This window comes from Ilyonectria robusta (genome assembly GCF_021365365.1).
Source record: "Ilyonectria robusta strain PMI_751 chromosome Unknown BGZ61scaffold_54, whole genome shotgun sequence".
NCBI lineage: Eukaryota > Fungi > Ascomycota > Sordariomycetes > Hypocreales > Nectriaceae > Ilyonectria > Ilyonectria robusta.
In genome coordinates this window covers 21,064-45,191 of record NW_025764488.1, presented here as the reverse complement: position 1 = coordinate 45,191, position 24,128 = coordinate 21,064, and the positions used below count along the sequence as shown (strand labels likewise).

Below are 24,128 nucleotides of genomic sequence, written 5' to 3'. Positions count from 1 at the left end.
GTATGAGCTTTTAGTGGTGGTTGTGAAAGTGAGAGGATGGCTGGGTTTCGGAGACGACTGGCTTTGATTTATACTTGACGCTATCATATCTGCCCCGAGAACTTGATGAGTGTCTTTCGAAATATGATAACATGTTGATATGACTCTATGGTGAACCTAAGTAATGAGACTACATGTAGTCCAACCCGAGGAAGCTGTTCAAATTTTTGGAATGGTTTGTGAATAATTGGTGGTGTTAGTCAGATACATGAACATGTAATGAACAGCCCGGTCTGACCTCTCACTCCGCATGTTCGCTCAGGACTCGAGCAGAGGAGAGAGTAACAAAGACAGAGTCCTCTGCAGCATAAGTCGCCGAGGATTCTGTTCTACTCCTCAACGTGACATGTGAACCGTGCTCTCGTGTTGCAAATGGGACTTCTCTGGCGATTCCTCCAACCCGTACCAGTGACTTCTAGACGTCAAGTCCTCATGTAGTAGCGAAGCGAACAAATGAGAGCACCCAGCATCTTCTGCGAACGAGTCGACTGTGACGTCGGAGTCACCCCAAACTCGTTGGTTTCTAGACCACTTCTCAGCTCTCCGCACCCATCTTTGCTTTCATTGCCAAGAAATGGTGCTGTTGCCGAGGTTAACTCAGCCATTTCCGGTTGCCCGCTGAGGCGCCGTGATATGAAGCCAAGTGGCCTGACAACAACAAAGACTAAGACGCCCGGTCTGTCAGCTCCGCCACGGGAGGACCCGTGCTCGGATAGGGAGCCCTGGGAGGCCAGATTTGCGCCATCTCATCATGCCAGAACCCAAGATTATCGAGGCGCCTCATCTGTTTCTGCATCTTCTCCTTTCGTCATCAGTCCACTCCCCCGGAAACATCATCATGGGTCCACACAACCAATACATCGGTCAGGTCAGGGGTTCGTCGAAACCAGAGCAGTGACAGCACTTATCGTGCATTTGCTTCATCGTGGTTGTGTCTCTCGGGGGGATTATCCGCTACCCGGTGGAAACCCATGCATGATCCTTGCTGGCACATGTCCACCTTGATCCGGTGTGGATGCATGAACTTATCCACACGGCTCCCGGGAAACTTACGCCCTGCCTGTTGCATCACGCCATCTTCTTTATGCTACCCAGATGTTGTCTCGGAGTCGATCATGGACCGTTAAAGCTTTGGTTATCACAGGCACCCTCACATTGGACAATCGTAACATAGATGTTGAAGAGTTGATAGGAGTCTGTTTTCCCCCTAGCTCATTGATTCTTCATTTAGAACTCGAAAACCCAGTACCTAACCCTGAAGCAACCCTTGCCCTTGTCTATCATTACTTGTTTGTGTATTAAAGCATTTCCGCCTATCCTTTCCTGTCCTTGGGCTCAACCCATTTACAACTGGCCAATGCCCAGGTGCTCGGGGTCGGCCTTGACGATACGCAGGGTGTTGGTGTTACCCATGCCACCCTTCCAGCCCTGCACGACGACGACGGTGTCGCCGGCGGTGAGGACCTTGAGACGCAGAGCGTTGTTGACAGCCCACTTGATACGCTTGTCGACATCCTCCTGCCAGTTAACCTGAGTGAAGTCGGGCTTGGCCTCGGGGAACAGGAAGGGGTACACGCCACGGTACAGATGGCTGAATCGAGAGGTGGTGGCGTTTCGGGTCACCATGAAGATAGGGCACACGGGTCGGTACTTAGACAGCATACGAGCAGACTCGCCAGAGGTCGACAGGACGATGATGCCACCAGCACCAAGATCGAGCGAGGCACGGACAGCGGCCATGGCGCAAGACTCGACGGTGCTGACGGGGCGCTTGACCAGAGTGCACAGCTCCTCGAAGTGGGAGACGTAGGGGATGGTGTTCTCAGCCTTGAGGCAGGCCTCGTGCATCTCGTGGACGGCCTCGGCGGGGTAGCTACCCTTGGCAGTCTCGCCTGAAAGCATGACACAGTCGGCACCGTCGGTGATGGCGTTGCCAACATCGCTGATCTCGGCACGGGTGGGGCGGGGGTTCTTGATCATGGACTCGAGCATCTGGGTGGCGCAAATGACGGGCTTGCCGGCCAAGTTGCACATGGCAATCAGCTTCTTCTGGGCGGCGAACACCTCGGCGGCAGGAATCTCGATGCCGAGATCACCACGGGCGACCATGACACCGTCAGTCTCCTCAAGGATCTCCTTGAAGTTGTTGAGACCCTGTCGGTTCTCAATCTTGGCAATGATCTGGATTCGCTTGCCATCCTCACCGAGAACATCACGGATGTCTCGGATGTCCTGGGCTCGGCGAATGAAAGAGGCGAAGACCATGTCAACGTTATTCTCGACACCGAACCTGAGATCGGCCTTGTCCTTCTCGGACAGGGCGGGAAGGTCGACATCGGTGTTGGGCAGGTTGACACCCTTCTTGGAGCAGATGAAGCCGTTGTTGCGGGCCTGGACCTCAATGGTCTGCTCATCCTTGATGCTCAGGACGTCAAAGGCGAGGACACCATCATCGACGTAGATGACACGACCGGGCTCAATGACCTTGGTAATGTTCTTGTAGTCAACGTACCTGCGTTGGGGATGTTTTGTTAGCGGGGAGGGGCTTATCGCAGGGTGCGAGGATCGGAGAGCGCGGTGGGCGGGGTGGGTGCAACTAACATGTTCTCGGTGTTGCACTTAGTGGCGTAGGCCTCGTCGGTGGTAATGTTCATGATGGTACCGACAGCGATGGGAATGTCCTCATCGTTGGGGGTGTTACCGGTTCGGATCTCGGGGCCCTTGGTGTCCAGGGCAATGGCGACATGGCGACCGGGCTGGACCTGCTCAGCGGCGCGGGCGTTGTCAATGACGGACTTGTGGTACTCGTACGAGCCGTGGGAGAAGTTCATGCGGACGACGTTGAGACCGGCATCACGCAGACGGTTGATGGCCTCGACCGAGTTGGTCTTGGGGCCAATGGTGCAGATAATGGAGGAACGGCGGTAGTTGCGCGAGGGTCGGTATGCGGTGTTCAGCGAGGCAAGCCACGAGATCTTACCGCCGAGCTCGAGGTGTTCCTGGGTGGTGGCGGTCATGATGCTCTGGGCACGCTTGTGGGAGGGTCTGGGAGCCATGGTGGGCGAGTTAGTGATGGGCTTGAGCGGGGTAGATTTAGATGGTGGCGGGCGTTATCAGCAGAGGAGCTGAGGATGGGAGGATGGAAGGAGGCGAATTTGGAGGGGGAGTGGGAAATGCAATTGATATATGTTGGGTGGTGGCTTCTGTGAGGCGAGCAGAGACCAGACGCAAGGCTCGAATGAGCGATGCAGAGGCAATGCAAGCACGGGGGGGTCACAGTAGGGACATGGGGGGGCCATGGGCCAGGCATGACGGGGCGTCATGGGTGTGATGTGATGTGACGTGGTGGGATGAGATGTGGTGGGTTTTTGAGGTGCGGTGGGCAAGGAGAGCTGTGCTTTGGGCTGCTGAATTGTTGCTTGGGGCGTAACGACAGAATGACGACGACGGGAGGTACGAGGATAGGATAATATGTAGCTGGCAGCGTAACTGTCGAAAATCCAGATGTTCAAAAACATTGAACGTTGGAGACGGCAGAGTCAGTGAAGCCAGCGAGAGAAGCTCCCAGGCCAAAGGCCCAGCAAGGGCTAGAGCCAAAGCCATAGCGAGAGCCGGGTCGCTCGCTCGCGGCCCCAGAGACACGCCATCTCTGAGTCGACGCAGGACACAGGCAACTTACAGGTGTCTGTTTCGTTGTACGAGTGTAGCCACCGTACGATGTAATCAAAGGACGACGAGGTGGTCAGAGACGGCGGGGAACGTGCACTCCCTGGAACAATTCCGAGGCGGCAGCGAACGATGAATCTGACTATGCCAACGAGGCTCGGTCGAGGAGAAAAGGGGGGTTCGGGAGGACGATTTGGTCGGTTGGTAGGTGGGCGAAGGTGGATGTGGAGGAGAAGGGAGGAGAAGAAAGAAAAGTTGGTGGTGGTTGAGGTGGTGATGGGCCAGACTAATAAAAGCCCAAGCAAGAGGCAGCCTCCCTCGCTCCTCCCCTCACCATCCCCTCACCTCTCCCCTCAGATTTTCACAGACTATGTGGACTACGTACCTACCTGACCGGGGAAGGAGCCATGGTAGTGGCTACCTGCCCGCCTTGGAAACAAAAAAGTATCTCTGACAAACGAAGGGATGTGGATGGGCGAGGCACGTCACGGTAGCACGGACGGAGATTTGCCAGTCCGCCCTCGCTGGGATGGGGCTCTCAATCCTTACGGAGCACATCACCTACCCGCTCGGAGCGCGCGCCATTCTCACCTAGACTCGGACCGCTAGGACTCTGGGACAATCTCGTGCAATGCTCGCTCGGTTGCCTCCTCTCTCTGCTCCTTCCTCTCTCTGCTCCTTCCTCTCTCTGCTCCTTCCTCTCTCTGTCAGCTCCCGCCGGTTTCATGCCACCGAGGGCCCTTGGGCTCTTAGACATGACTCTTCTTACGCCGCAGCTGTCTTCGTAGGAGGATTCTCGCAGGCTTGGCACATATTTTGCCTCCTTCCTCTTCCCAATCCAAGCTAAGCGCTCTGATAACATGGCACCTCTGCCTACCTCCAGAACTCAGGTTCGTAATCGCAGTAGTATGTAATAGGTAATGAATGGGGAGGTCAAGGAATGGCCAGCTAGCTTGAGGTCCAACGTCGTGAAAGCCCGCCCTGAAGCTGCCCACCCTTACCCAGCTGGGTAGCTCTCCCCCCCCACCCCCCACTACGACTGCAACTGCTGCAGCGTTAGCGACCTGAGGCGCTCTTACACTGAGGCTATTTTCCCGCAGCGAGGCGGCCCCTTCGGCGCGGAATGCCCCAATAAATGCGCCCGCCCCAGTGCTTCTGCCGCTACTGCACCAGCCGCCAGTAGCTGCATCCTCTCTGTTCTACCGGCGAACCACTGTGCAGTGCAGTGTTTTTTTTTCTTTTCTCATCTAATGTGTGTGCGGGGATGATGCGTCGACGTCAACACCATCCAGATCCACGGACAATGCACACCATTCATTGCCCACCGCCCCTCGTGTCTCGACGAAGAGTCCACGTTGGTTGCCACCGACCCGGCTCCTCTCTTATCTGTTGCTCATCATGCCATGTCTCACCACGCGTGTGCTAGCTGCTCGGGTCGGGTACCGTGCTTTAATACTTTATACATCAACCACTGGAACTGGCGGCTGTTAACACGGGGACTCAGGGGCGCATAACACATTGTGCACCGTCGTGTTTGATCAAAGGCATGCCATGCGCCTCTCTGCCCGCCCGCCTCAGTCGGCCCAAATACTGATTGGGGCGGATCCAATCATTCCCCTAGACACGTATCGTGCCGCTGAGTCGCTAACATGGTTGGGGGTTTGCTTGACAGTGGGTTAGAGGTAAGAAGGCCATGTACTACGTAGTATGCCATGCTTTGAAGAGTCATTCATTAGCGCGTCTATCTGTGGTTGGTCTTGATGTCTTTGACGAGCTCCGTACACACGTACATCCACCCCAACCGATATAAAATATATCGGCGGATAAGAAGAATCCGAGAGAGCCAGGGTCCGTTCAGTCTTCTCTGTCATTGGTAGCGCCACAGTGGGCAGCACATCCCCTCTTCAGTTTCTCTTCCTCCCTCGACTGACTGATCTGATGCCGGCCCGAAAGACCACAGATTACACCGAGTCAAGGGCTTTGGATCCCCGCCAAGCGCGAGACCAGAGCTCCAGAAAGGACCCCTCCCTCCCCTGGACAATTCTCCCTCACATCCACTGGCTTGGCGTGGTGGCTGGCTTTTCTGCTGACCGACATCCATCTCCAACAAAAAAAAAATCGCTACCCGCCAGCTCAGCCCCTCACCTAGGTCGGCAAGGTGGCCTACCTTGGTAGAGACAAATATAGCTCGTCGTATTGGGTAACGGCATTCTGCCCGACTCATGGAGATACCGGTAGATAATACGATCCGTTGGGGTAATACGTGATGTAGTAGAAATGGGGGGCACCATGCCGTGAGGCATTTTGCTCTTCATTTGCCTCGTCTGGACAAGACTCGGCGCTTTGCCCGTTGTCTCGAGTCTTTTTTGCGTGCTCCCCGCGCCTGTTCTGGGCCATCATTATCCCTCAACCACTTTTTAACTGGATCTCCCAATGTGGTATATCGCCGAGTCGTGTACGGAGTAATACGTTGGGCTAATGGCTTAGCTGAGGGGTCCAGCTTACAGACCTTGACCTTACCGAACGCAGCTGCAAACCCCAATCCCGACGCCATGATGCATCATGTACGTCTGTAGGTCTGTCCGTAGGCGCCACCCAGCGGCAAGTCCAACATGGCATCGCCGCGATGCCCCGCTTAACCCCTCCATCCTGTTTGAGTCTAGCTCAGATCGCAGCCGGGTCAACGTCGGTCCCACGAGCCGGGGCGGGACTGTTTTTGAGAGATCCAGATTTGGTAAGCCGTGCTGGTCTTTGAGACTGCTATCACATGTCAAGGTGCACGTGGATAGTCACGTGAGAACCCGGAACTGGTCTCCACCGACACGTGAACTTTCACCAGATTGCCCAGTCAACTCCCCAGCCCCCGGAGCTTCGGCGCCTGCACGCCGTAGGCCCACATCAACCAAGTCCCGCTCCCCAGATGGCAAATGGCGTGGTCGCATGACGACGGTGTAGCTGACTCCGTCTCCATCACTCTCCATCGAGCCTCAAATCTCCAACGACAACGCCTACCCATTCGAACGCCACCTGCGCATACCTGCTCCTCCTCGATATAGCCCTTTACCTGCTCCGGAAGCAGACATCATGGTGGTATGTGATTCCCTTCCCTCCAGTCGCCAATAGTCTTCCCGAGCTCTGCCCTGCCCGTCGAGCTCGCCGTCTGGCCTAGCCCGTCTAAGACTCCTCTGCAGTTCCTCAACCTACTGACGCTGGGGCTCTGGTCAAAGGTCGGACGATTAACCCACTACGCATTCGATGCCGTTCTCAGTGAGTTTACCTTTCTTCTTCTTCTCCGTCTCGGCTGGCCCCGCTCAGCTCCAAGCCGTATCCCGAACCCCCGGATCGGATCGTTGTTATCCACCTTTCTGCTTCCTCCTTCTCTCTCGGCATCTGCTAACCAGTCATAGTCTCGGCCTTCCTCGCCGGAATGAAGCGATCGACTGGTTTGACGTGAGTATCCAACCTCAAACCCTCCCGACCCAGCATATCTGACTCGAACCCGTTTCGGGACCTCCTAGACCCAGTTTCAAGAGGGACAAAGTTGCCGGTGAAAACAAGGACCTCGGAGGATGGATCGACAAGTACCTCGGTGTTGGTGAATGGGTGATGGACCAGTCCGTTGCCATCGCCGGATCCAGCGGCTACTTTGAGCGCACCCGATGAGCTCATCTACCACGACTCGACACGGCTAGCTGGAATACCTAGGCCGCCACTTCGAATCGGAGTGGACTCTATCCTCGGTATATGTTTTATGTCTCGCCTCATGATGGATATGAATTCGTGTTTTGGGAATGCAAGGAATTGTTCTATACGCGCCTCGAGCTGGACACACTCCGACATTTCTGCCGTCATCAGGTTTATGGTAGCAGGAAGGATGCATGGACGCTAGCAAACACCAGCATGCAGATCAGCACGAGGCGCCTTATCTTGATAGCGGCGTTATGGTGCAGGACTATGCACGTGAATATTGAATCAATGATATAAAGACCCAGAGTCTATTACCCATGCTGCCTCAGACACATTTTCATGTGGCTTTCGCTGATCATTTCCTACCCTCATTTTCGATTTATGAGTTGGTTTCCGTGACTCTCGAGTGAGATATGATTCATGCTTGTGTTGATGCTTCTGAGTTGCCAAGGACTTCTTTCCATAGATTTAGAGCCAATTAAATAAAGGTCGATTGCGACCCGGGTATATTCGAACACCTCACAACAACTCCATCGTCCACTTGATCATAAAGCTTCTGCTGGCCGTCTCCTAATCTACTTGACTCCCGTGCTCTGCCAAGAACTCAGGCGGTACATCATTGGTCTCGCCATCTCTCTGGCTAGGTACGTCGCCGCTTGGGTGAGGACTAGGCGGCTCATCGTCCTGGTCATGGTCTCCGAACCGAGAGACCAAGAGATCGGGGGGGACTTCGTTATCGCTTTCGTCATCATGATCCTTGTGCTCCTGGTCGTGGCTCGAAAGTTCGTTCTTGTCTTTCTGTGGAGTTGAGTGAGACGATCCTGTGAGGAGTTCGGGCTCCTCTCCCGGGGTTCCAAAGGTAGCCTTGAGGAGACCTTGAGCCTCCACAAACGCCTCCAGTTCTGCGCCGATCGCACAGATGAGCAAATTCCAGTGCTTATCCTCGGCTAGTTGCAGTCTCTGTTCCAGCTCTTGAACCACCGAATCCATTCTCGCAAGCTGCCCATCAATCGCCTCCTGAGATGCCGTTGCCGCGACCTTGTCTCTGTGATGTCGCCCACTCTTGATCAATTCCCGCAGAGTTGATTCAAAGTCTGCCACAAATTTCGTCACTTCCGACCACACTGTGGCGCCTTCGACAAGAGCACATCGATCTTCCAAAATCTGGGCCTTACGGCGTTCGAGAATAGCAATCTCCCCTTCCCACCACGATCGAGCCATTTCAGCAGTACGCCGTTCTGGCCTTAGTCGCAAGAAATCTAGACCACCAGGCGACTCAGTATCTGTTCCGGAGTCTGGGCCAGCACTTTGCTTAATGGCTTGTAGATCCAAAGGCGTAATAGGTGGGCGTCGCAACAGCTCCCGAACCTCAGTGTCGATGTCTCTACCGGCAGCTCGGTAGCCGCTCAACCCGGATTCTCGCCGATTCTTGACGTCGTCAATCTTGTCCCGGACCCATCGCCGGCGATTGCGCATTCCAACTAGCTTCTCTTCCATCAGACGTATTCCTTGATCCAGAGATTCCTGTTCGATACCAAGTTCCCGCAGTTCCCTGCCCAAGGGCTCTTGGTCATCCTCCTCTAGTGCGTGTAGTTCGGCATAAATGCCGTCCCTCCTATCACTCATGGTATCGAGGTATGCCAATGCGTCCTTTCGTTGGGCTAGGGCGGTGTCTAAGTGAATATCTTCCTCTGCCTTGAGCTCTGACAGTGCAGCCATCGACCGACGCAAGCCGGCGCGAGCGGACTGAAGGCCCAGAGGTTTTCTTGCTGCAGGCTGCCGCACCGGTATCACGTTACCGTCAGGTGTAGATCGTGGCGGAACATAGAGGGAGCTGCTCATGCGGGACTTGGATGTGGCGGCTGAGTAAAAGGTACTCTCACCACCTGTATCACTATCTCTCTCTAGGTCCCTGTCAGAGACACTATCTCCGCTTCCTGCGAGCAGCCCTGAAGCCTGTAGGTCTAGAAGCTGTTGAATGTCCCGCTCTAGGGCCCTCTCCCGACGCTGCAGGCTCCGCCATACAGAGTCTGGGCGATACGCGCCCTCGTGAGGTCTCTGGTGTAGAAAAGTGCTTTCAAGGCCAGAACGACTTGCGGCGAGCAGCCCGTTACCTGCCAAGGTCTCCGTGTAGTTTGATGGCAGTGAAGGGCGGGAGCCTTGCTTGCTTAGTAGGATCGAGGATGTGATTGGGGGCGGCGGCTGCGAGAATATTGGTTTCGGTCGAGTCCTGGATGGCGAGCCCGGCGAGCGCATTTTGGTATCCCACGAGGCTGGTGGTGAGGGAAGTCGTGTGGAGTCACCCTGTGCTGCTGGTCTTCGGAATCTTGGGCGAGGGGGCTCAAGGTCGGCGGTCATGGTTTCGTCCGGTCGAGGTTCAAGTTCATCGAGAGGGTATTCGCTGGGTGGCCGATTCGAGCGATTGTGCAAGGGGAGGATTGGGAGGTGGTGTCGGGAATTGGAGATTCGATCAAGGAGAGACTGCGACGTCATGGCTGAGGATTCGAGGTGGAGCCTTGCAGGAAAGTCAAGGGAGCGATCGGGAGGAGGCGATCTGAAGGTTAACTACATTCCCAGATAAGGAGAAGTTTGCTTCAGCATGCGCCGAGCGAAAACCGGAGTAGAAGGATGATTTCGTTAAACCTGATAAAGATTGATCGTGTGAGGAAGAGTTGTGACAACCTGGACGGTGAGGAAGAGGTCACGTTCGAGGTTTGGCATGTGCCTGGTCAGCGAGCGCGCGCGCCGTGCCGTGGTTTCCCGTTTTGGTCACAGTGCTGTCTCCCACAGGCAGCCTCTAGTGCACAGTGGGGCAGGAGTATGTACGCCCGGGTGATTAGATAGGTGGGCACATTGAGGAAGGCAGGATCTTGGTAAGAAATATATCATGAGTATATTGTTACCTACTAGGTAGGTATGTAATAAACAAGTACTCTATACTCTACAAATAATAGCCTAGATTTTGGGCGAATTAGAATACTCAGTATATCGGCAATAGTCACTGGGCTGTTCCCCGAGAGGCGATGCTTCGTGACGGAATCTAGAGGAAATGTGACACTCTAGGAGATTCCGAGACCCGCCGTTGACTTTTAAAGTGCAAGCCATCACGTATTACATTCGTTGTCATGTTGTCGTGGCCCTTGCTTGGTCTTCAACAGGCAAGGCTCGATCCGGATACATCATACACGGCGGCCGTTTCTAGTGAGTGGATGTGGGGACGGACGAGAATGTGATGTCTTCCGGCCGGTTGAGTCATATTCCTCGTGGGGTTAAACATGTGTGAGAGGCGGCGACAATATAACTCAGAGAATAGGACTAATAGTGTATGACTCGATCTATGTTTGTAGGATAAGCGGTCATGACCTACCGTCCAGGTCCAGAGGAAGTTAAGTGAGTAAAAGTCAGTCACGTGTACAACCAGCACGGTTCTCACGTTTTACTCAAAGCCTAAAAAAGGATTGTGACAGAAGTGAAAGAAGATGTGTTCAATAGTTTGTGTGAGTCTTGCGCAATAGGGATTGGTCAAGCTGCAGCGCAATAAAAGGAGGGATAAGTGTTCCGGAGGAGGGATCAGAGTACGAGACAGACGTGGAGAATTATGGAGCAATAACTGGAGCACGAAGTACGGATAGTGGATTGTGGACGGGAGGCATACGGGCGGCTACAGGTGCGGCTACAGCGACAAATACTACGTAGTACAGCGGGAGGCGCACTATGTACAGTGTGCTCAGAGCACGCTGAGCGTGCTGAGCACGCTGAGCACAGCCCTCTTCTCCCAGCTTGACCTGCCTGGGCACCTGGTGGTCAGCTGCTCCTCCCCAGTCCTGGATGTGAACGTCCCGTCGTTTTCCTCATCCCACCCTCACTCACTACTCCGCCCTCCGCCCTCCGTCTCTCATCTCGCAACTATCCTCATAGTTCCCCGGCGTCGTCGTCGGGTCTCGGGCTCCTCCCTCCGTCCCGCCGAAGGCCACGCCGAAGCCGCACGTCGCCGCTGACCGCCGAATTTAGCTACGGATCTGCCGCTGGTGCTGCGACCGGTGCTGCTACTATCGGTCATCGCCCTCGCTGGTATTGGTACTGGCCGCTTCTGGGCCGCCACCACCTCCGCCCGCCTCTCTTCTTTTGCGTGCGCATACCACGCACCACGCTCCACGCTCTCAGCGCAACGCACGCCCACGCCCGCGAAACCACCATGAGCCAATCACAGCACTTCCCCCCTTCGCTGCGTCAGGCCGGCTCCGTCTCAGGCCCAGCCTCTGGTGCTGGCTCTGGCTCTGGCTCTGGCCCTGGTGCGGGCTCTCGCTCTAGCTCCCATCATCACGACGAACTGCACATGTCGGGCCTGAGCCAACCCGTTGCCCCAATGTCCATGTCGCCCCAGGACTACGAGTACGATTACCCGCCGCAGATCAAGCTCGACCACTCCTCTCCCAACCCCAATCTCAATCCCAATCCCACCTTTGCTTCCAGCTCCAACTCGGCCAGCTCGGTGCCCAACGTCCTCCAGCCAGCCGGTGGCCTGTCCGCCGCCCGTGCCCCAGCCTCGCCCAATCCCTCGACGACGCCGACCACGATGCACCAGCCGCAGCCGCCGTCTGCCTCATCCTCTGCTTCCGCTGCCGCTTCGTCTGCTCACCAGCAACCACAGCACCACCATCATCAATCGCAGTCGCAACTCCCCTACTCGTCCTCGGGCTCGTCCTCCAAGCCCTCCTTGAGCATGTCTCACAGTTACTCCCGCTCCAGCCCCGCCGCCGCCTACGAGGGCTCCTCTAGCTATCATGCCTACACGCCCACCACCCCGGGCGGCGCCTCCCAGCTCATGTCGCCTTCCGACCCCTCCAAGTACAATGCTCCGGGCTCCCAGCGCAACATCTCCAACACCCCGCTCGGCCTCGCTGACATCCGGCCCCGAGCTGACTCGAGCATGTCTGATGGCACCCATGGCCCTCTAGGATACGATCTCGCCAACGCCCAACCCGGCACCAGCAACTACTTGGCTCCCTGGGCCATCTATGCCTTCGACTGGTGCAAGTGGGCGCCTCAAGGCAATGGAGCTGGCAAGCTGGCCGTGGGAAGCTACCTGGAGGATGGTCACAACTTTGTACGTGTCTGACCTGCGATTCCTCCGCTCCTCCATGCCCTTGAGCTGTCGCGCTAACCCTGCTGTTCAGATTCAAATCCTCGATAGTCAACTCACCCCAACTCCCCAGGATGTCTATGCGCCGGGCTCATCCAAGTATAACCTCGAGTTCACAAAGGTTGCCGAAGCGACGCACTCCTATCCCGTCACCCGCCTGCTGTGGGAGCCGCCTTCCTCCCAAAAGCAGTCCACCGACCTCCTCGCAACCTCCGGTGATCATTTACGCCTCTGGTCTCTCCCTTCCGAAACCCCTGCGACCCCAGGAAACACCATCACCCGTAGTGGCCGCGACGCCGCCGTGGCCAAGCTTACCCCGCTGGCGCTGCTTTCCAACTCCAAAACCCCAGATCACACAGCGCCACTGACTTCCCTCGACTGGAACACGGTATCCCCCAACTTGATCATCACCTCAAGCATAGACACGACCTGTACCATCTGGGACATTCCCTCATTGACCGCCAAGACTCAGCTCATCGCCCACGACAAGGAGGTTTACGATGTTCGATTCTGCGCCAAGAGTGTCGATGTCTTTGTCAGTTGCGGCCAAGACGGAAGCGTCCGAATGTTCGATCTGCGAAGCCTCGAGCACTCGACCATCATCTACGAGCCAACCGGAAAGGAAGAGAGGGGTATGTTGATACGATCCCTGGAGCGGCGCCAAATGCCAGACACAAGTGACTAATATATGTGATAGATGCCAATGGCGGTCGCATAAGCCCGACGCTTGCGCAGCAGACCATGGCGAACCCCCCGCCTCTGCTGCGACTCGCAACCTCTCCACATGACACTCACCTCTTGGCCACTTTTGCCCAGGACTCTAACATCATTCGCATCCTAGATGTTCGACAGCCTGGCCAGGCTCTCCTTGAGCTCCGCGGCCACGGTGGTTCCGTCAATTCTATTGAGTGGTCACCACTGAGACGAGGAACGTTGGCGTCCGGAGCCGACGATTGCCAGGTCCTGATTTGGGATCTCCTCAACTCCAACAACCCTATGGGTCCCCCCATGAACGGCGCTCCTCAGCCGGATAACCAACGCAGCCCGGTGGCGAGCTGGCAGTGCGATTATGAGATTGGCAACCTTGGCTGGGTGCCTCATCTTCCCAATGCTGACCGTGGCGAGTGGCTAGGAGTGAGCGCTGGTCGGGGAATTTGGGGAACACGGGTTATGTAGAATGCCCGTCATTGGATGGACTGATGTCTACACGTCGCGCTTAACAGACTGCGATGGGTCTCGTGTTGCGCGATTGTCCACTTTGAATCATGTAGAATCTGGCTGGTTGGGTCTGGTACAAGCATTGTGCGAAGCCCGGAGTTTTCGGGGGTCGGGTTGTTAAGTCATATTGGAGCCAGGGTACTGGATAAAATTGAGGGATGTGATGGCAGTGGACAGCATGTTTCGGGCGGCAGGCTATGATATTTGAGACGATTGCTTCTGATGTCACACTGAGCTCTAGGCCAGAGTCGCCGGTACGATTCAGACAATGGCAACGACGAGGATGGTAACCCCTCGGTGGGAGGAAGGAGTATCTTAAAGCGGTTGAGACGATTTGTCATGTTCACTCCAAGTCTTCCGCATTAGAAAGAGCAAATACCTCATTTCGGGTTGTCGGTCTACTCCGGCCAACTTGGTTGAAGATGCTCACCAGGGTTGAGGGGGAGGCGGCTCTTTGACGGCCACTCCTAGAACCATAACGTGTTGCCTCACTACTTATATAGACAGGCTCGACATGCGCTATGGATGGTAGCCAACAGAGCAACGAGCATAGAGCACTTTATTAAGAGGACCTTACGAAATCAAGGTGTTACCAATTTCTCCATCATTTCTAATGCCACGCCTCTCACAGCCGCGGTTTCGACGAGCCCGTCACTCCCTCACTCACCCTAATCACTGCCTTGCCCGAAATCTTGCGGTTAGATAGATCGTGGAGTGCTTGAGGGACGCTGTCAAGGCCCGGGTAGCAGTGGGAAACCGTTGGCCGGATCTGGCCGCTCTCCATGAGAGGTTGAAGTTCTTGCCACATGAGCCGCCGTTCGTCTGGGTCTCTACGAAGAGACTCTCCGTATCGCTATCGAGACCATGGTTAGAAGACTTCCAGCACCGCAACTTGGTTTGCACTAAACTCACATATCCGATCAGAGTCGCCTGCTTCAACAAGACCCGGTTCATGGCTATCTTTTCCATTTGACCATCCAACCCCACGAAGCCCGTGACGAGCACTCTGCCACGATGCGCAAGGCATTTCAAACTGCGATCAACGAGACCGACGGGATCAAACACAACATCAACTCCTCTACCATCTGTCTCTTCAAGAATTCGTTCCCACCAGTGGCCCTGCGTGTAGTTGATGCACTTGCTCGCACCCAGGCTCTCGGCATATGCGCACTTCTCTGCAGCACCTGCAGTTCCCAGAACACGGCAACCCATTGCCACGGCGATCTGGGTAGCCATTGCTCCTATTCCACCAGCTGCGGAGTGGACAAGAACCGTCTCGCCCGCCTTTAGCCCGCCGCGGAGGACCAAGGCTCCGTAGGAGACGGGTAAGGTTGCTCCGAGTGCTGCAGCCTCGGTAAAGTCCCATGACGCCGGTATCTTCTGGAGCGAACCTGAGTTTTCCTGAATCGCCACAAACTCGCAATAGGACCCCCCGCAATCCCCAAACACCGCATCTCCAGGTTTAAAGGATGATGCAGCCGGTGACGAGACGACGATGCCCGCAAATTCCAACCCAAGCGTGAAGGGGGGTCGTACTAGGCTCTTGTTGTTTTGATGCAGCCCTTGCGCCTAATATTCGTCAGAATACCTGGACCACATATAGGCAATTGGCCGACTGGGAATGAAAATGCGCCGCACGTACATATAAGATATCCACGAAGTTGACACCGGCTGCCACAACTCGGATCAGAATTTCGCCCGCCCTTGGCTGTGGAGGCGGTACATCTGAGACCCGGATATCGTCCAGAGAGCCGTAAAATTCGTGCACTACAATCGCTTTCATGGCCACGGCTTCATCAATGAACTGCCCGCGGTGTTATGCAAGGATCATCGAGGTTGCAATTCACTCCAGCATCAACTACCCGGTTGAGGTCTCTATATACGCTATAGTGTTGTTCCGCGCTTGTCCTATATCATCCCGAATTGCCGTGAGGGGAATACTCTCTAGCAAATGTGATTTCTGCGGCTGCTGAGAACCAACCTCTTTTCTTACCGTGGTACAAACCGGCAAGATGGAGACCGTACAGTGTATTCCCCCAGTGATGTACTATAGTTGGCACCGTGAGAGCTGCATAATTCGACATAGCTGAACCATAAAAGGATGGCTTTTTATGCACACCCTCAATGGCCGCTGTTTAGCCGAGAGCCAGCAGAAGCTCTGACAGCATCGGGAAACTTTAGCTAAGCGTGCCTGTTTCTTTGACATCTACATACGCGCTCTCGTCTTCATCTTTCTTCATTCATTAATTTTCCCTCCGCCATCATTTGACGTTGCCTCGCTCTGTCCGCGACTGCTGCCTCCCCGTGGTGGCTCCCCCAGAGACAAGATGGCTTCGTCGAATGACCGATCGCGCTTTGAAGACTCCGAAGACGAGGAGGACTTTAACCCTGCCCCGGCCGACCTGTCTGACGAGGAAGCTGGTGACGACGATGCCGATCAACAGTTAAGATCGGAGGCGCGCGGAAGTAGCCCTGCTCCTCGTCGTGATGCCGATGATGATGAGGAGGACGCAGAGGAGGAGGAAGACGATGTCAGGCGTCCTGCCGCTGCCGCTGACGACGACGACGACGACGACGAGGAAGACGACGACGACGACGATGAAGATGACGTTCAACAAGTGAGTAGCTCACAAATGCCTCAAACCGCCAGCGAGCTCATTACGCGCCTTGCCCCTGACCTTTGCTGACACGGGTAACTTGTAGGGGCACCGTCGCAAGCGTCGCCGAGACAGGCGCAATGCCTTCTTCGATATCGAAGCCGAAGTCGACGATGAAGATGAAGGAGAAGATGATGAGAAGGATGGCGAGGAGATTGGAGACTTCATCGATAACGCCCACATTGACGACATGGTCGACAGCGGTCGGAACGATGATCGACGCCATCGCGAACTCGATCGCCGCCGAGAGATGGAGTCCAGCATGGACGCGGAGAAACAGGCAGAAATCCTGCGGCAGCGTTACGGCAATCGCAGATCTGCAAAGGGCTTTGGCGACGCGTCGATTGTCCCCAAGCGCCTCCTGCTGCCCAGTGTCGATGATCCAAGCATTTGGGCCGTGAGGTGCAAGGAAGGCAAGGAGCGCGAGGTCGTCTTCTCAATTATGAAGCGCATTGAAGAGCGTGCCGGAACCAAGGATGAGCTTGCCATCACTGCTGCTTTCGAACGTGGCGGTAACGAGTCCGTCATGAAGGGCTTCATCTACGTGGAAGCCCAACGACAAACGGATATTCTCAAGGCGCTTGACAGCATGCTCAACGTCTATCCGCACTCGAAGATGATTCTGGTCGAAATCAAGGACATGCCTGAGCTTCTCCGTGTCACCAAGACGCCAACCCTAGAGCCAGGCGCCTGGGTTCGCCTGAAGAGGCCAGTTAAGCACAGCGGAGACTTGGCGCAGGTCCTAGATGTCACCGAGAATGGCCTAGAGGCAAGGGTTCGGTTTATCCCTCGACTAGACTACGGTGTGCGCGACGATGCGCTGTCAGTCACTGCTGATGGAAAGCGCAAGAGGCCTTTCGGCATGTCAGGCCCGAAACCACCACAGAGGCTCTTCAGCGAGGTAGAGGCCCGAAAGCGCCACCCGCGCCATATTCAGGGCAATCCCACCACCAACACTTGGTCGTACATGGGCGATGAATTCGAGAACGGCTTCCAGGTCAAGGATGTCAAGATTCAACAGCTTGTGGTTACCGATGTGAACCCAAGTCTCGAGGAGGTCACCCGATTCGCTTCAGGCGCCGAGGATGGTACGGAAAATCTCGATCTCAAGGCCTTGGCTGCCAGTCTGAAGGATAGCAACACCCTGGTTACTTACCTTCCCGGCGATATTATCGAGGTGTACTCGGGCGAGCAGAAGGGTGTGGTTGGCAAGGCGACCAGCGTTCAGGGAGACATTGTCACCATGTCCGTCACGGAGGGTGATCTTGCCGGCCAGACAATCGAGGTGCCTATCAAGGGACTGCGCAAGCGGTTCAGAGTCGGTGACCATGTCAAGGTCATTGGAGGGAGCAGGTTCCGGGACGAGGTGGGAATGGTGGTCAAGATCTCCGAGGATCGCGTGACCCTCCTTACAGACCAGACCAACACCGAAGTCACCGTCTTCAGCAAGGATCTTCGCGAAGCCAGCGACATTGGCGGACAGGGAGCACTAGGGCAATACGAGCTCCATGATCTAGTGCAGCTTGACCCCACAACCGTTGGTTGCATTGTCAAGGTAGACCGCGAGTCGCTCGTGGTCCTTGATCAGTTCGGTGATACTCGGCAGGTGATGCCTTCGCAAATCGCCAACAAGCTGCCCAAACGAAAGCAGGCCGTTGCTGCAGACCGCGACGGCTCTGAGATCCGACTCGAGGACGTGGTGAAGGAGTTTACAGGCCAACAGCGACAGGGAAAGATCATTCATATCCATCGATCATATGTCTTCCTTCACACAAATGACAGCAAGGAAAATGCAGGCGTGTTCGTCACCAAAGCAAGCATGGTCAACACTATTGCTGCCAAGGGTGGGAGAGTCAGCGCTGCCTCAACGGGCCCCGACCTGAACACGATGAACCCAGCGCTCAAAATCCACAAGAACGGCGCCGAGAACAAGCCTCAACAGCCCATGAAGATGTTCGGTCGGGACAAGGCCATCGAGCAGACTGTCATTATTAAAAAGGGAGCCTACAAGGGTCTGCTGGGCATTGTCAAAGATACGACGGACACACATGCGCGTGTCGAACTCCACACCAAGAGCAAGACTGTCACTGTGCCACGCGATAGCCTCGCATTCAAGAACAGGATGACCGGAGCCACGATTGATATCAACACGCGCGGCCGAGGTGGTGGCGGAGCGGGCCGAGGCGGAGGCGACAGAGTGCCAAGTTGGCAGGGAGGTTCTCGAACGCCAATGGCCAGTGGCAACTCCGACCGAGTGCCCGCTTGGGGATCACGAAGTAAGTACCGTCATAATCCAACTCATGTTGTTCCGCGGCTAACAATACCAGCACCTTCGGCGAGTGGACGAACACCGGCTTGGAAGGCTCAGGACATGTCCGGGGCCAGGACGCCGGCTTGGGCAGACGGCTCACGGACCGTCAATCCCTACGACGGCAGCCGCACTTCATATGGTGCCGGATCGCGCACTCCTGCCTGGCAATCCGGAGCGAGAACTCCGGCTCCCGGGGACGCTTTCGGCGCTGGATCTCGAACTCCTGCGTATGGTGGTGGTGACAGCTGGGCGTCGGGCTCCAAGACTCCCGCGTACGGAGCATCCGCTCCCACTCCAGGAGCGAGTGGCAACGACACCTGGGGTTACACGCCTGGGGCTACTGGCTCGTCCAACCCGTACGATGCTCCCACACCTGGCGGTGCTCTCCTTGGAGCCCCTACTCCTGGTGCGATGAACGCTCCCACGCCTGGGGCCTACTCGGCACCAACACCTGCGGCGAACGCGCCCACTCCGGGAGGCTGGCAGGGCGGTTGGGGCGCTGACTCTGCCCCAACGCCGGCAGCCGGAGCTCCCACGCCAGCAGCAAGTGGCTTTGCGGGATCGGGAGGCTACTACGGGGCTCCAACTCCAGCCGCCTATGGAGGAGCACCCGAGACTCCTGCGGCAAGTGGGCCGAGGTATGCGGATGAAGACGACGATTGATCTGCTGGTTGAAACGAGGGGCTACTCTGGCCAAGGCGGAGGATGCGAGGCTGCATATTGGCGTTTTGAGGATTGTATAATAGAATCAGTGTACCAGACGAGCCGTCAGATCTTTGGAGCCGCGGCCGTCTTCCAAAATGAATTCAAGGTCGATTTAGTTAATAGGCGCTGGCCACTGCCAGTAAGCCATATCTTGAAATTTGATATTCGCCAGTAAAATGCAAATAATGCCCTACGGGAGGTCATGGTTGTCTCATTCTGTGAGGTGGTAGTGTGGTTGAGAATACTCCATCAAAGCCCGTCAATTGCCGCCGCCTTATCGATACGACGGCCTCGGTCCAAGCGACGTCGAAAAAAGCTGACGATCTCTCAACCGCTCTCTACCACCCCAAAGAGGAAGCAACTTTGTACACATCGTATCACCAATTGCACTCACAAGGTGTGCAAGCGAGCGGTGCCGAAATGGCGTCCCTTCCCCGAATCCAGCGATTGCTCCTAGAGCGCATTGATCGAGCGCAATCGTCAATCCGACCGTCCAACGCTCGAGCTCTCTCCACCACACCTTCGAGACGTGCCACTCCTCCCTCAAAGCCTCCAGCAGCTCCCCGTCGCGCTGAAACTGCCTCGCGCAGCCGCGAAGCCCAAAGCAAGCCACCACGAACAGGGCGGCCTTCACTACCGAGCCCAACTATCCGTGTGACTCCTTCTGCCCCCAAGATCTCCCGACCAGCTCCGAGCCCCGTCAGCCCCTCAAGTCCCGTTGCTCCTGGCCCGACCCAAGAGGCGATACGCGCTGCCGAGTCGCGAGAGGCAGCGCTACGGACCGCGCGGCTGCGGCGTGCCGGACAACGCCAGGAGGAGGCCATGGAGGAGGCCAAGAAGCAGCTGGCCAAGAAGGATTACCAGAAGCGGTATAACAGCGCCGCCCGGAAATGGGTGTCTTCAATTATAGCGCTGCCCATCTTGCTTGTGACGAGTTACTACCTCTTTTATCGACGTAAGTTTCTCTGGTCCAGCCGCGTCCGTTTAGGAATGCCACATCAAAGGGTTGATGGCTAACAATATGCGTGATGTACAGTGGCATTGGGACATGCGCCAAAGACGCTGCCCAAAGCGAGAGACGAGGATGAGGAATAGACTCAAGGAACCAAGTTGCCTGCACCAATAAATTCACGGCACCCTTGTGCGTCTTTCGTCACAGGGGCAACCATGAAATAACAGAGACAGAACGGGCCTGGGCCGAAACCACCCAGGTCCACGCCTTAGGGTGAGCTTCGGTGGTCAATGATGCAGAGCCAGAGTCGATTGATTCTTGGCAATTGGGTATCGGGGCCTCTCATCAAACTGGCTCCCATCGAGCCAAGTCCCACCAGGATCCCTATGCCGTCGACCAAAGATATCCTCCGCCATCAGGAATCTTAGGTTTGTCAAGTCTGGAGAGGATCCTATCAGCTGCCCATGACTTCATCACTTGCCTCGACCCGAACAGTGCGACGAGATAAAGTGCCGCAAACAATGTCACCACATGTTGGACGTGGAAAGTCTGTGTCGGACGAAAGCTTCTCACGGGGCTATTGTTGATGTTTTATGCATCGGCATCTAGCTACAAGGCGTATTCTTTGGGTGACTCAACCTCGACATTTGATCCCGCTGTGCCAACGCAGCCTATGATTGGGTCAGCTCAGTTTGCGTCGAATTTGAAGACGGAACCCTGCTTGACTTGGGGCGGCCGAATTACACAGGACGCTGCTTGAAACGCGGGACTGCGTTGGCTAGGCATGAGGAAACTTGTGTTTATTTGCAGTTTCTCATGCCATTCTGAACCATACTCTACATAGAGACGAGACTCAAATGAAGGAAAGTCAAAGATAGGGTCCAATTCCGACGATTCACCGTGTGTGCATTTCATCTATGACACTCCAGGTATCACAAAATCTGGATACGATTTCGATTGCAAATAATATGCAACGATATTATAGGTCATGCGTCCATCTGACACCCGACTCGACTATTTCTGGATTGTCCAGTAACTCACAATCCGTGAAACACTGTTCCCAACGCTCAGCGATGGCTGGACCATCACCGAGGTTGCGCCAGCCTAGGTGCCCTCGGTCTGATGGCCAGTGAACCAAGCCCTGTCGTAGATATATCCCCGTCGGGAATTGTGATGGGACGGGTAGAAATCGGGGTCCCATACTGGGCGCCGATGCAGCCATCCCAGTGTGCATAGAGGTCAGCTGCCTCTCGAATAGGCAGAAGGATGATCGGAACAGCCAAAGGTGAATCTCCTCAAAATAGTGGTTTCAACAGGGGTACTAGGACAACAGAAATGAAGCAAAGTTATTCTTTTCAAGCTATGGGTTGGGACATCGCCATAGCCCCCAAAAACTAGATCCCAAGGGGGCCTTCCAGACCTAGAGGGCATTGAGGGTATTCGTCCCTTCTAGTTTCGGATGTTTCTATGAGATACGTAAGACAAAAATTGAAAGCCTCGAAATGGGTGATAGAAGGCTAATAGAAAACGATAGGACTAGGTGACAGAGTGTGAAAGACTGGTTGTCAATTAGAGAGCCACGGTTGATCAAATGCCAAAACAGAACATGGAAGACGAAGTGTCTTTTGAAGCGCCCAGCACACTCTCCAAAAGTTATATCTTCCTCGGGGGGTTACCACTGAATTGCTTCCGCCTATCCATCTCCCGGGTCGCGAGATCTCTGTTGATGCCACCAGGGGCCACGCGCTCCTCATTTGTAATGCTTCCAAATCCAAAGTCAGGTTTCCCACCCAGACTGCCGAAGATATCGCCAACGTAGTTCTCAGTGGCGATACCATCTTGGAAGGTACAGTCCCAGTTCTCCACGATGCCCTTGACGATTAGAGAGCCTGCAATAAAAAGATTGTCGATGGCAATGGAGAAGCCGTTCTGTTGAGCGTTGGTGAGGTGCTCTAAGTCGGAACGGCCGGGGGGAGGGCGGTCAAAGTTGGAGCCTCGAGACAGATGTTAGAATATAACTCTTCTCGAATAGGAGTAAATGGGATGAAAAGGCCAGATCTTACCAGTTCGAAGGACGATAACCCTCCCAAAGTCCACAAGCTTCTCAATCGCAGCTCTTATCAAGACTTCCAGTGTCGCATTGTCCTCCTGAGCACTCATGCAGTAGGAACCAGTCCCATTGGTCCATACAGACGTTGTATTCTCAAAAGCCTCCGAAAGTCTTTTTCCGGAGTAGTACACGTCGCTCGTGGCGGTGTCGCATTTTATTACGCTGGGTGGTTGGGATGCCATCTTGTATGACTCCCCCAAAGATTTGTACAAGTTCCTATACGACCGTGGACCTTCTGCGTCCTTCAAGGTCGCTGCAGACGCTAATTTGTACGCGGTATCTTGTAATTCGGCATTCAGCTCAAATACTTCGGTGCCATAGGTGATGAAGGGGTACTCGAGGGGTTGAGTGCGTCCGTAGGCAATATACCCAGTTAACCACTCAGCTGGGAGCGATCTTGGGTCGATTTCATATTGTAGCGCCACTTGGACAGCATACCTGGCCAGGGCGACAGTCCCTAATGTACCATGTCGGGGATTGACACCTGCTATTCCGGCAAGAAGGAAGTATGTTTCGTGGAGGTCGAACATGGGAGACAAGACAAGCGCCATGAGGCTTGCCGCCGAGTTTATCTCGCCTTCTCCCAAGGTGAGCTGACAGATTCCGGTGTCCTCAGTGCAGAAGGCCTGTGGAAAGAGCATCGAGAAGCCAGCGGAGTGTAAAGAGTGCGATGTCAGATTCCCCAGACCGGAGCTGGGAAGCTGGTCTTGCCAGATCTGACCCTCGGGTGACCACTTCGATTACATGTCAGTAATTGTCCAAGCCATTAAATATTGCATAGACTAACCATAGAGATTATCATGACTTTGGGCGCCACGGGGCCCGCTCTACTAGAGTTAGAGGGAGATGGTCGAGCCTCCACATATGTCATCAGTGGGCCGTAGAGGGCTAGAGTCAGGATTAGGTTAAGGAGAAGCATGGTGAAATCGAGAAATTTGGGGTTCAAGTCTTGGTGTTGGGTACCGGTCGATGGGAAAATACGGTTCGCCTTGTGGCTCTCGTGAGAGAATTTATCTTTGGAAAATACTCAAGGCGAGTGACTGGCAGTTAGCGATCTGAGTCTTGACAGGGGTAAAATGGACAGCTCGAGACTCATTGCGCCGAGACGTTACACCCCTTTGTTGATATCTCGAGGATACTAAGGCGATGGGATGATGTCTCGTGTGACTGAATCACGTCGAGGAAAGAGTGACAAGAAACACGGGAGGAGTCAGAGAAGACGGACACCGGATATTGATTGGGATTTCGGAAGTGATTGTCATTAAAACGGCTACAACGCCGGGTTAGGAGGAGGGTGGATCTATGCCGGGGGAGTAACTCATCTTAGATACTCTCCAAGAGACAGGGATCCAAGTCATGTTCGAGCTCGTGCTTAACTTTGAAGGAGCGAGCTGAGTAAATAGGAGTGAATATTGCAGACATCCCTTTCCAAGTGTACGTGATATTAGAGAGGTGTTTAAAATAGACTAACCTTGGACGTGTATCATGGAGCGAGACCAGTTGTGCGGCGGTGGGAACATGGCTTCGCCATATTTACAAGGACAGTAAACCAGTGCCCTGACCAAGTACAGATTTATCGGCATACTCGAGCCGAGGTCTCGGGTGTCGTCTTGGCCGAGAGGACACGGGTAGCAGGACAA

The 24,128-nt window shown here is 55.0% G+C and overlaps 9 protein-coding genes across 9 annotated transcripts; 5 read left to right on the top strand and 4 right to left on the bottom strand.

The window, feature by feature from the left end:
- The first annotated feature begins 290 nt into the window (after window positions 1–290).
- On the top strand, window positions 291–1,304 carry BGZ61DRAFT_191556 (uncharacterized protein). Its single transcript, XM_046237802.1, has one exon. It carries the CDS (start codon window positions 493–495, stop codon window positions 1,042–1,044), a length of 552 nt encoding a protein of 183 aa, XP_046094659.1. The 5' UTR covers window positions 291–492; the 3' UTR covers window positions 1,045–1,304.
- A 79-nt stretch (window positions 1,305–1,383) lies between these two features.
- Window positions 1,384–3,095, bottom strand: BGZ61DRAFT_486744 (pyruvate kinase; the record flags this gene model as incomplete). Its single annotated transcript, XM_046249887.1, has 2 exons — window positions 1,384–2,551; window positions 2,641–3,095. The coding sequence occupies 2 exons, from the start codon at window positions 3,093–3,095 to the stop codon at window positions 1,384–1,386; spliced, it is 1,623 nt and encodes a 540-aa protein (XP_046094658.1).
- A 3,677-nt stretch (window positions 3,096–6,772) lies between these two features.
- Window positions 6,773–7,698, top strand: BGZ61DRAFT_467043 (uncharacterized protein). The gene is made up of 4 exons (XM_046247731.1): window positions 6,773–6,795; window positions 6,897–6,972; window positions 7,113–7,155; window positions 7,224–7,698. The coding sequence occupies exons 1-4, from the start codon at window positions 6,790–6,792 to the stop codon at window positions 7,366–7,368; spliced, it is 270 nt and encodes an 89-aa protein (XP_046094657.1). The 5' UTR covers window positions 6,773–6,789; the 3' UTR covers window positions 7,369–7,698.
- On the bottom strand, window positions 7,699–10,116 carry BGZ61DRAFT_467042 (uncharacterized protein). The gene has a single exon (XM_046247730.1). The coding sequence runs from the start codon at window positions 9,883–9,885 to the stop codon at window positions 7,963–7,965; it is 1,923 nt and encodes a 640-aa protein (XP_046094656.1). The 5' UTR covers window positions 9,886–10,116; the 3' UTR covers window positions 7,699–7,962.
- A 1,999-nt stretch (window positions 10,117–12,115) lies between these two features.
- BGZ61DRAFT_372779 (WD40-repeat-containing domain protein) lies at window positions 12,116–13,711 on the top strand (the record flags this gene model as incomplete). Its single annotated transcript, XM_046242204.1, has 3 exons — window positions 12,116–12,499; window positions 12,570–13,167; window positions 13,233–13,711. The coding sequence occupies 3 exons, from the start codon at window positions 12,116–12,118 to the stop codon at window positions 13,709–13,711; spliced, it is 1,461 nt and encodes a 486-aa protein (XP_046094655.1).
- Window positions 13,712–14,044: 333 nt separating this feature from the next.
- BGZ61DRAFT_191386 (zeta-crystallin) lies at window positions 14,045–15,811 on the bottom strand. The gene is made up of 3 exons (XM_046237801.1): window positions 15,396–15,811; window positions 14,666–15,322; window positions 14,045–14,606 (listed from the first exon to the last, which is right to left on the bottom strand). Exons 1-3 carry the CDS (start codon window positions 15,534–15,536, stop codon window positions 14,379–14,381), a joined length of 1,026 nt encoding a protein of 341 aa, XP_046094654.1. The 5' UTR covers window positions 15,537–15,811; the 3' UTR covers window positions 14,045–14,378.
- A 53-nt stretch (window positions 15,812–15,864) lies between these two features.
- Window positions 15,865–19,606, top strand: BGZ61DRAFT_434665 (uncharacterized protein). The gene is made up of 3 exons (XM_046243964.1): window positions 15,865–16,371; window positions 16,457–18,686; window positions 18,738–19,606. The coding sequence occupies exons 1-3, from the start codon at window positions 16,081–16,083 to the stop codon at window positions 19,382–19,384; spliced, it is 3,168 nt and encodes a 1,055-aa protein (XP_046094653.1). The 5' UTR covers window positions 15,865–16,080; the 3' UTR covers window positions 19,385–19,606.
- Window positions 19,607–19,846: 240 nt separating this feature from the next.
- Window positions 19,847–20,521, top strand: BGZ61DRAFT_541107 (uncharacterized protein; the record flags this gene model as incomplete). Its single annotated transcript, XM_046254998.1, has 2 exons — window positions 19,847–20,381; window positions 20,463–20,521. 2 exons carry the CDS (start codon window positions 19,847–19,849, stop codon window positions 20,519–20,521), a joined length of 594 nt encoding a protein of 197 aa, XP_046094652.1.
- Window positions 20,522–22,031: 1,510 nt separating this feature from the next.
- On the bottom strand, window positions 22,032–23,407 carry BGZ61DRAFT_372852 (purine nucleoside permease-domain-containing protein; the record flags this gene model as incomplete). Its single annotated transcript, XM_046242210.1, has 3 exons — window positions 22,032–22,372; window positions 22,442–23,222; window positions 23,276–23,407. 3 exons carry the CDS (start codon window positions 23,405–23,407, stop codon window positions 22,032–22,034), a joined length of 1,254 nt encoding a protein of 417 aa, XP_046094651.1.
- Window positions 23,408–24,128: the final 721 nt, after the last annotated feature.

Coding starts and splice junctions, on each gene's coding strand:
- BGZ61DRAFT_191386 (XM_046237801.1), bottom strand. CDS start 15,536: ATGAAAGCGATTGTAGTGCACGAATTTTACGGCTCTCTGGACGATATC. Junction 15,323..15,395: donor ACTTCGTGGATATCTTATAT/GTACGTGCGGCG, acceptor GACGAATATTAG/GCGCAAGGGCTGCATCAAAA. Junction 14,607..14,665: donor AGGCGACTCTGATCGGATAT/GTGAGTTTAGTG, acceptor TGGTCTCGATAG/CGATACGGAGAGTCTCTTCG.
- BGZ61DRAFT_434665 (XM_046243964.1), top strand. CDS start 16,081: ATGGCTTCGTCGAATGACCGATCGCGCTTTGAAGACTCCGAAGACGAG. Junction 16,372..16,456: donor ATGAAGATGACGTTCAACAA/GTGAGTAGCTCA, acceptor GGTAACTTGTAG/GGGCACCGTCGCAAGCGTCG. Junction 18,687..18,737: donor GCCCGCTTGGGGATCACGAA/GTAAGTACCGTC, acceptor TAACAATACCAG/CACCTTCGGCGAGTGGACGA.
- BGZ61DRAFT_467042 (XM_046247730.1), bottom strand. CDS start 9,885: ATGACGTCGCAGTCTCTCCTTGATCGAATCTCCAATTCCCGACACCAC.
- BGZ61DRAFT_191556 (XM_046237802.1), top strand. CDS start 493: ATGAGAGCACCCAGCATCTTCTGCGAACGAGTCGACTGTGACGTCGGA.
- BGZ61DRAFT_467043 (XM_046247731.1), top strand. Junction 6,973..7,112: donor CGCATTCGATGCCGTTCTCA/GTGAGTTTACCT, acceptor AACCAGTCATAG/TCTCGGCCTTCCTCGCCGGA. Junction 7,156..7,223: donor AAGCGATCGACTGGTTTGAC/GTGAGTATCCAA, acceptor GGGACCTCCTAG/ACCCAGTTTCAAGAGGGACA.